The sequence below is a fragment of the Ruditapes philippinarum genome, unplaced genomic scaffold (assembly GCF_026571515.1).
Source record: "Ruditapes philippinarum isolate M1 unplaced genomic scaffold, ASM2657151v2 ctg36_1_1_1_1, whole genome shotgun sequence".
In the NCBI taxonomy this organism is placed as follows: domain Eukaryota; kingdom Metazoa; phylum Mollusca; class Bivalvia; order Venerida; family Veneridae; genus Ruditapes; species Ruditapes philippinarum.
Window position 1 is genome coordinate 217,325 of NW_026866845.1, and position 10,157 is coordinate 227,481.

The following is a 10,157-nucleotide window of genomic DNA, read 5'->3' on the forward strand; positions in this document are numbered from 1 at the left end:
TTTTATCTATAATTAAAAACAAAAAAAAAAAACACAAAATAAAAACGATTTATGTGAAACGAAATACATTATATACGAAAAAAAATCTTATATCATCACATCTACAAAGATCTAATAATGTTTAGAAGACCGGCACTGACCGGGCTAGTAAATATGATGCTATTCGCCGGTCTCTCGTAAATTCCGGTCAAAATAGACCGGGAGAGACCGGAGACCGGAAGCGACCGGACCGGAGAATAGTACATCCCCAAAATTGATGACGTTTTACGCAAGCGGCAGTCAAAAATGTCGTCTACTCACGAATTGAAAGATGGTAAATTACAGTTATTTAACCCTATGACTACGAAATTGTCGATATGAGTCATAACTGACGCGCAATGATTAGATATTTAGCTAAAATAAGCATTGTTAAAATTTGAAAATGTATTAATATTCAAGAAGTATGAGCGAACATGTTGGAACTAGCAAAGTATGAAAATCGCCCTTAATTTTTTCATACCACTTCGATAAAAATAAATAAAATTATGTCGACTGAATATCATATGTATTGTATTAAAATATAATTAGATATCCCCGCGTAGGGTATTTTCGTGGGTATAAGGACCATGTCGTTGACGTAACGGATATTTTTTCAGAAAATTTATTAAAAGCAATAAATTTTAAATAAACCAATCATTTACGTACACAAAAGAATAACTTTTAACAGATGACCTACTTTTAACATAAAAATACAATGTACATACCTTCCGGTACCAATGCAGAGCTAGCATTTTTCTCCGAGGGGTATTTTCGTGGGTCACATGTGATTACTGATAAAAACAGTTTTTAAGAAAAAAATCCATATTTTTAGGCATTAAATCCTTTTTCAAGCAATTATCATTGTTTTCAACATGATTAAAATGTCAGAAAACCTTAATAACAAAAATGGCGGGAAAAGGAACAGGTCACAATTTACATTTGGAGGTCTCACATAAGTTATTTTTTACAATTGTGGCATAGGAAAGTGTCCGCAAGTCTCAAAACTCTAACTTCTGAGCAAATGTCAAGTGGACCCATCTATGACATTAATCGCATCTCCCACACTTCCTGTTAGTGAGGTATGGGCACTTGTTCCTGTCTTGTAGGTAGAAGAGGTGACCAAACAGAATAGTTATATAAATTAATTTACTTACCACTTCCGGGTTTTTTGGCATAAGGTACCATCAGTCATTCGGCAAAAAAAATTACTATGTGAGACCACTTTTCATCAATGAAAGTCACGTGACCTGTGGTTGGGAGGATAGTCAAATTGCAGCCAAACTGTCAAATATTTTTAGGACTCTGGTGTTTTTTAAAGACAGATTAGAAAATTGCCAACTTTATGGATTTAGGAAAACAGGTAAAAATCTTTGTATCTACATTAATGTTATTTTTACTTACCTTTCTAACTTCCATTTTGGAAAAAAAACTTTGGCAGTGTTTACATTACATGCAAACTTCTAAAAAATTACGCGACCGGAACCATGTGCGTGCTCAAAACTTATATATACCGGAAAACGGTGAAACCACGAAAATACCCCTCCCACGAAAATACCCGACGTTGGGATAGTTTAAGCGTTACTATCATGTTTTAAAAAGATCAGTTTCCATCCGTTTTTGTTTCATATAATCAAAATAATAAAAAAATATTGAAACATCTTGATTAGATCTATTTCAAAACAGGAAGTGGCATAAGTGGCTAGCCTTACTACTAGCCAAAAGTTCTAGCCATATGTGAGTCACTTATGTCTAGCCTATTTTCAATTGATTGGGAATATGACCCATTTACGGCTATAATATAAGCAAAAAAAACCTCCTGCATCAAATGCCAAAAATTAATATATCTACTGTAATAGTAGCTTAAGGTCTTCAGCATACCCGTTTATATACTATGACATGGCGTGAACGCTGAAGATAACCCCATAGGGAAAGTCCACCAATAATCGTGCCAGGAATCTGACACGCTCGTATTTATTCATCGAACATGCCATGAAGTAAAGTGAAGCATACCTTGATAAAACTATATATAATCTGTTGATAAGCCAAGGATGGACAAATAAAAATCTTATTACGAACATAAACTACCTAATAGTTTCCGGCAGGTAAAATTTTCGGCACTTGGCCGCCATATTGCCAAAATGTTTGATCACGTGATTATGAGATTGACCTTTACGAACCCATGTGCCTCCAATATTTTTATAAATTCCTTTTTTTAAAGATATTGAAAAAGGTGATTTACTGACTTTTATATTCAATACAATCGTATTTAAGTACTAAAAAATTAATGAAAATAAATAAAAACATTATCTTGAATAAAAGTATCGAAATCATGTCAACAAAATGTTCTAAATAAAGTACACGACTCTATTCAAATCTGTTCCCGCGAATGACGTCATACGAGATCTCGCGTGGCACCTGAATGTCATGGCCAACTGTAGTCGGCGTAAATTGATATTTTACAGTTAAATAGGCAATTTTAATGACGGTATTAATATTTTGATACTTTAATTGGTATAGAATGATATTAAAATGATTGTTTTATCGTAAAATGCACAAGAATTGATTGGGTCAAGTGTATTTGCAAGTGAAAAACAAGAATAAATCAACTTATGTTATTCTGGTTAGGTTTTTTGTAACGGGTCTAATCCAAAACTTTAATGCCGCATCAGATGAAAAACAAAAATGTTAAAAAGCGGCTTATAAAGTTTTGGAAGCCAGAACTAATGTAATAGATAAAGTTTTCATGATGTTCAATAAAATCTTCATTTAGAAATACAAGTTTGCATATTCATTATTGTTTTAGGTTATTTATTTTAACAACACTGTATGGCCAGGCTCAACAGTGTGTATAGGCTAGTTGTACCTGACTTATGTACGGCTAGAACTTTTGGCTCGCAATATGGGCCATTAGGGCTAGCCACTGCCTTCAAAATAATTGAAATAGGATTATTTTTGTGATTCAGCAACAGTAATTTGCTATCTATTTTGAAGGCATATTTTTGTCTGTGATACCTTCTTTTAAAGTTGCAATTGTCAGATCAGGAATATTTTGCCAGCCTCATGAAAGCTCTTATTATTTACCAATCTATTGTGCATTGTATAATTTGCAATGTTATAGTTGTAATTATAGAACTTAAAGTGTGATTCCTGGTTTGTTTCAGTTATTAAAGACACATTAGAGAACCGAGGGGTTTTAGGCCAGATTAAAGCAAGAATAAGAGCAGAGGTTTTCAAATCATTGGATGATCAGAATGATTCTAAACCTCCGCTTAGTAATGAAAATATGATAATAAATGAACTGATCAGAGAATATCTGGAGTTCAATAAATATAAGTATACAGCCTCTGTGATGGTTGCTGGTAAGTAAGATTCTATTATATTTATTATTAATAAACATGTGTTTATGATATCAATTAAAACTTATTATATTTATAATTATATGTAAGTATTATTTCTTTTTTTCTGACATAGATAACTTTAGTCAAAGAATTTATTACCAGAAAACCATAAGCCATTCATCCTATTGGTTGGCAATGTCAACTAGCCCCAGGGCTTTTTTTCACAGGTTGGGGAAGCAGCCCAGTCCTTTATTTTGGGTAAAAATTACACAGTATATTTGCAAAAGGGGAAGAAAAAACTTGATGTAATAGGAAAACTGCATGATTTTAAAGAAATTTTCTTTGGGGAAGCAGCCATATACCGGCCCTGTTATAGAAGGTTAAAAGGCCCTACACCCAAATAGGCTTTAACAGGAAATGTTATGCTTCCAAAGTGGAAAGTAATTTCTGTAATTCTATTCCCTTGAATCGAGGATAAAGTAGTTGTTCTATTTGAAATACAGTCATCTTGCTAGTAAATGGTGACTGACTTCTTTTTGACTGCTAATTTTTCACAGACCAGTCAGGCTAGTTTAATACTTTAATACTTGGAAAATTATACGGGCCTGACCTCAATTTTACTAACTATGGGCTAGTGGGCTAGTGTTAAATTTGCAGACTGCCTATTGTAAATAATGGATCTACTGTCGTACATGTATTTCTCTTAAAAATACTACGAGACTGGTATAAACAAAAGAACTAGATAATTTTGCATGTGTTATTGTACACTTTTCTAAATCTTTTTAGATATTGTGAAACTGATATGCTATTGTAATGCTGAATTTATGTTTTTTAAAGATCTATGCAGAATAAACTTTATTGCAGAAACTGGGCAACCTAAACAACCACTAGACAGAGGGTTTTTAGCAGAAGAATTAAATGTGGAAGAGGATAAAAATTGTAGTCAGGTGTAAGTTATACTTGAATCTTATTGTCAGTGGTATACTGGTAGATTAAATTAGCTTTTACCAGACTTTTCTATGTCTTCTTTTCTCTATCATGGGTTTTCTCTGTCATGGGTCTTCTTTCTCCATGACAGAGTACCTTAAGAACTTTAATGCTAGCCACCTCTTCAATGTAACATTGTTGATGTGGCTGAAAATCCCTAACAAGAAAGATAAAAATCTATTTTGTCATTAAATGGTCAAGTTGTAATACAAATGTATATCAAAAATATTTTATGAGCAATACTTTCTTTATGAAAAAAGTCCTTTATAGCATGTTGTGTAAGTCTGTAATATACTACTTGAGCTGATTCCCTTGTGTTTGTATTACTACTTGCTTGAACTCAACCATTTTATACAGACGAAAAAAGAACTATATAACAAGTATAAGAACAAAGGTTATTATGCTCCCCGAAAAAATTTCGGGGGAGCATATAGTCGCCGCCTTGTCCGTCCGTCCGTCCGTCCGTCCGTCCCCTTTTCTTGTCCGGGACATAACTTTGAAACAACAAGAGGTATCAACATGAAACTTTGTAGGTAGATAGATCTCATTGAGTAGGTGTGCAGTGCCCAAGAACCGTAACTCTGCCTTGCCTAATTTTTGAATTATCCCCCTTTGTTTATTTTACACTTTGAACTTTGTCCGGGACATAACTCTAAAAGTATAAGAGGTATCAACATGAAACTTTGTAGGTAGATATATCTCATTGAGTAGGTGTGCAGTGCACAAGAACCGTAACTCTGCCTTGCCTAATTTTTCAATTACCCCCCTTTGTTTATTTTACACTTTTAAATTTGTCCGGGACATAACTCTAAAAGTATAAGAGGTATCAACATGAAACTTTGTAGGTAGATAGATCTCATTAAATATGTGTGCAGTGCACAAGAACCGTAACTCCGCCTTGCCTAATTTGTGAATTATCCCCCTTTGTTTATTTTACACTTTGAACTTTGTCCGGGACATAACTCTAAAAGTATAAGAGGTATCAACATGAAACTTTGTAGTTAGATAGATCTCATTGAGTAGGTAGGCAGTGCACAATAACCATAACTCTGCCTTGCCTAATTTTTTAATTATTCCCCTTTGTTTATTTTACACTTTGAACTTTGTCCGGGACATAACTCTAAAAGTATAAGAGGTATCAACATGAAACTTTGTAGGTAGATAGATCTCATTGAGTGGGTGTGCAGTTCACAAGAACCATAACTCTGCCTTGCCTAATTTTTTAATTATCCCCCTTTGTTTATTTTACACTTTGAAATTTGTCCTGGACATAACTCTAAAAGTATAAGAGGTATAAACAAGAAACTTTGTAGGTAGATATATCTCATTGAGTAGGTGTGCAGTGCACAAGAACCGTAACTCTGCCTTGCCTAATTTTTGAATTATTCCCCTTTGTTTATTTTACACTTTGAACTTTGTCCGGGACATAACTCTAAAGTATAAGAGGTATCAACATGAAACTTTGTAGGTAGATAGATCTCATTGAGAAGGTGTGCAGTGCCCAAGAACCGTAACTCTGCCTTGTCTAATTTTTGAATTATCCCCCTTTGTTTATTTACACTTTGAACTTTGTCCGGGACATAACTCTAAAAGTATAAGAGGTATCAACATGAAACTTTGTAGGTAGATAGATCTCATTGAGTAGGTGTGCAGTGAACAAGAACCTTAACTCTGCCTTGCCTAATTTGTGAATTATCCCCCTTTGTTTATTTTTACACTTGGAACTATGTCCGGGACATAACTCTTAATGTATAAGAGGTATCAACATGAAACTTTGTAGGAAGATAGATCTCATTGAGTAAGTTTGCAGTGCACAAGAACTGTTACACTGTCTTGCCTACTTTTGGAGTTATTGCCCTTTGTTTATTTTGACACTTTGAACTTTGTCTGGGACATTACTCTAAAATTATAAGAGATATCAACATGAAACTTTGTAGATAGATAGGTCTCATTGGGTGGAAGTGCAGTGCTTAAGAATCATTACTCTGCCTTGCCTTATTTTGAAGAAATTGCCCTTTGTTTATTTTTACTTTTTGACTTTTGTCCTGGACATTACTTTAAAACTATTAGAGATATCAACATGAAACTTTGTAGGTAGCTAGATATAATTGGATAGAACTGCAATGCTTAAAGAACCTAAACGAAGCTTGGTCTAATTTTGGAGTTATTGCCCTTTGTTAATTTTTACACTTTGACTTTTACCCAGGACATAACTCTGATATCATCAGGAAACTTTATAGATAGATAGACCTCATTGAATAGAAGTGCAGTGCAAAAAAACATAACTCCGCTTTGCCTAATTTTGGAGTTTTTGCCCTTTGTTCATTTTTTTTATACTTTCCTGTGTCCAGAACCTTCTCGGGGAGCATCACCCGGTTCAACCGGTTCTTGTTTTAAATTTTATTGTATATATTATAAGATAAGACCAGTTACATAAACATTATCCTATAAAGCAGCATGCCTCCAAATGGTATAAAAATTTGAGGAGATCAATTCTCATGTTAAAATCAGTAGAAGGTTTTCAATTAAAATTATTTAACAAAGCATTTTTTGGGCAGTTTGGGCAATAAAACTTTTTAACGCATTGAAATATGGAGGGGTACATGTAGCCCTTGTTTTGCTACTAACAAATCAGAGATAAAATACCAGTAATATAAATTGTAAGGAATAGAAATGGTTCATTTTATTTTAAGAAGTTTTTGGTTTTTACTTTCAGACCCCTTTTATACAGTCTTGTTGGACAATATATGAATAAAAATAGAGGGAAAAGCACGAGATCAGCAATGCAGAACAGAGGTCAAAGTTCAAGATTCTTAGAGGAATTAGAAAACGAGATGGGTAATTCGACTTTTGTAGTTTATTTATGAATATCATATCTGATCAAGAATGTAGTTTGTTTTGTTGGCATTTGAGCCGGGCAATAACAAGCCAACATTGTGCGTTTGGGACCAGCATGTATCCAAACCAGCCTGTGCATCTGCACTGATAAGGATCCATGCTGTTCACTAACAAACCATATTACATGTAGAGAAACTGATAGCGAACAGCATGGATCCTGATTAGTCTGCATGGATGCTGGATTTGTCATGGCACGGCTCATTTTTGTCCAAAAGGGTTTAAAGTGATATCTAATAATATAGTTTTTATAAAATTCAAAAACTGTAAAATTATGTTGGTGTTGATTCTCAAAAGAGTTGTAGTTAAGGATGTATCCGTTATCTAACACACGTGAATAATGTAAGTGAGCAGAATAAAATGTTATGGAACAAAATATTGTTCTGCAGTTTCACTTTAATGTAGGGTTTTAACCGTTTAGCAATGTAAACAAATTTCTTTCATGCATTTTTGACTTGTTCTTTTTCAAAACTAAAACAATATTTTTGAAAACTGCAGGTTGTAGAGAGATAGAGGATATTTGTTTGTTTTGAAAATTAGATTGAAATATATTTCACTGAGTGAACACCAGATGTAATATTTTCATAAGTGGCGTAGCCACAAGTGAATAGAATAGCTGGTGTTCACAAATGAAATATATTTCAATTTTACATGCAAAACAAATAAATTTCTTTTTATTTCATGCTTTTTAAGTGATTTAAAGTATTTTTACTGATTTTGCCGCGTAATGTCACACATTCTCCTTTGTGACGTCATCACATCATGACGTCACATCATCAATTTTGAAATATAGTTCTGTTAAATTTCTCTAATTTTGTTACATTTTTAACATGATGTATGATGACATTGACTTTCTTTTCCTGAAGAAGCAAAATTTACATATGAACTTCATTATGAAGGCATTTATTTCTGCCTGTTATTCCATTTAGTTATAATATTCTTTTCATCCGCATTCAGATATAGTTCGGCTACAGTGAAAATTATATTTTATAAATTTCACTAGTGGTTTATCAAAATATAATCATCTGATATATTACAGTTACACTGGAAAGCATGAAATAAATAGCTTTGTACACTTTAATATTTTATTTAGTCTCGTTGATTTGTTAATATAATGATGTATCTATTGAGGGTTTAACTAAATTTAATAGTAATCATATTTCCTTTACTTAGAACTTCATACTTGTTTTTTTTTTTGACATTTCATACTGGAATACAGTTAACAAAATTAACTCGACTTTGGCAGTTGGGAAGTGCATCATTTCCTAAGGACACAAATTCCTTGTTACAAATGACTGTAACTGACATAACTTTAAATGTAGATATAAGGATTTGATTTCCATATCATGTAGTATTTCTTGAAGTATTTTGTCTTTTTTTTTCAGCTTCAGGACCACCTAATCATATAACAGAACCTCTGGTTGTTAAAGGTGGAAGGAAGTGACACAAGGTTAAACATGGAGTTATTACATGACATAATATCATGAATATGCTGTTATCTGAATACAGATTTGTTCAGCTTGTATCATAAAGAACAGGAGTGATGGACAGCTTCATTGTGTTTAGATCTTCATTGTGTTTAGATCTGCCAGGGTTGTCTTGGTTTAAACTGTGATAGATTTATTTTATAAGACTATATGCTACTGTTGTTAGGAAGTATATGCATTGCATTGGCTTGTTAGTGAATGTATTATTCATTAGTTTCGCTGATATGGTGATTTTTAGTAAGAAAAATTAATCATTTTGAATACTATTGTAAATACCTCATTTTAAGAACTTTTACAATCGTTTGTTTATTATTACGAAATATAGTAATAGAAAAATCATTTAAAAATATTATTAATAGATCTACCCTTTAGTGTACCATATTAAGCTTAGACCATTCTGTTGATAATGAATATCGTAAAGAAGTTGTGTCCTAATGGCTAAGAATTATGCTATTATATTCAGATAGATACATTTATTTCCTCCACACCGGAGAGCATTACTTTTCTTTTCATAAAATTTCCAACACTGTCCAGTTAAAGTAACATTTAATTTAGTCTTTTTTTTTTGCAAAGATCAGAAAAGAAAACAGATTTTCAATGTACCATTTTGTTTTATTAACTTTTTACCACTAATATCTTCCAACTTAAAGCTGCATGCCTCCAGGTGACCCAAAATATTTCAAGAAATTTAAACTTGGAAAAAACATACTAAAACTTTGAGAAAAGTGATCAAATTAAAGATTCAAGTGATTATTTATATCTTATTTGCAATTAATGACTGTATTTTGTAGTATTTATCCCCATATTTCTACTGCGTTTCTACTACTAACGCAGTAGGGGCTATTTATGCATATTTTGACCTCTTTTTGGTAATTTACGTAGATTTTAAGTGCCGATTGTAATGTGTCAAGTACTGTCTTTGTTCATTTCACAATATTTTACCTTTAAATACATTTTCAAAATTTTCATGAAAATTAGGATGAATCTGGAGGCGTGCTGCTTTAAACAAGTAGATTTGGATGAATTGAAATTTGTTTTTTTTTTTTGTTGTTGTTTTTGCAAATATGTAAGAATATATTTAAATAGAAAAGCCCACAGAGTATACATAATTTTTGTGTATGAATAGTTGATAAATAATTAAATTTGTAAAATGGGTAAAAAAATAAAAATTATGAATATGAAAGAGTTAATTTTGAATTAATCTGAGCAGGAATATATAGAAATACAGAATATACCTGCCTATGGAGTATGCATACTACATGTATTTATCACCTGTACATATTCACGGGGGTGGAACCCCGTATGTATCTCAAAAATGAGCATCTGTAAAATTTATATGTGAATTTCCGCTGCACCAGATGTGAAGCATAACACCAGATGTGACTGTAAAAATAGGTCAATCGCAGGGTAAGTTTGGTGCAGCGGAAATTCA

General features: G+C 32.7%; 1 protein-coding gene across 1 annotated transcript; it reads left to right on the forward strand.

Annotated features, from left to right (window-relative positions):
• The first annotated feature begins 251 nt into the window (after nucleotides 1-251).
• Nucleotides 252-9,908, forward strand: LOC132733962 (centrosomal protein 20-like). The gene is made up of 5 exons (XM_060720658.1): nucleotides 252-313; nucleotides 3,180-3,377; nucleotides 4,221-4,305; nucleotides 7,060-7,181; nucleotides 8,624-9,908. Exons 1-5 carry the CDS (start codon nucleotides 286-288, stop codon nucleotides 8,680-8,682), a joined length of 492 nt encoding a protein of 163 aa, XP_060576641.1. The 5' UTR covers nucleotides 252-285; the 3' UTR covers nucleotides 8,683-9,908.
• The last annotated feature ends 249 nt before the right edge of the window (nucleotides 9,909-10,157 follow it).

What these genes read in the sequence shown, in the direction of transcription:
- LOC132733962 (XM_060720658.1), top strand. Translation starts at nt 286, where the DNA reads ATGTCGTCTACTCACGAATTGAAAGATG. An exon ending in TACTCACGAATTGAAAGATG is followed by an intron (nt 314 to 3,179) that starts GTAAATTACAGT and finishes GGTTTGTTTCAG; the next exon opens with TTATTAAAGACACATTAGAG. An exon ending in GATAAAAATTGTAGTCAGGT is followed by an intron (nt 4,306 to 7,059) that starts GTAAGTTATACT and finishes TTTTACTTTCAG; the next exon opens with ACCCCTTTTATACAGTCTTG.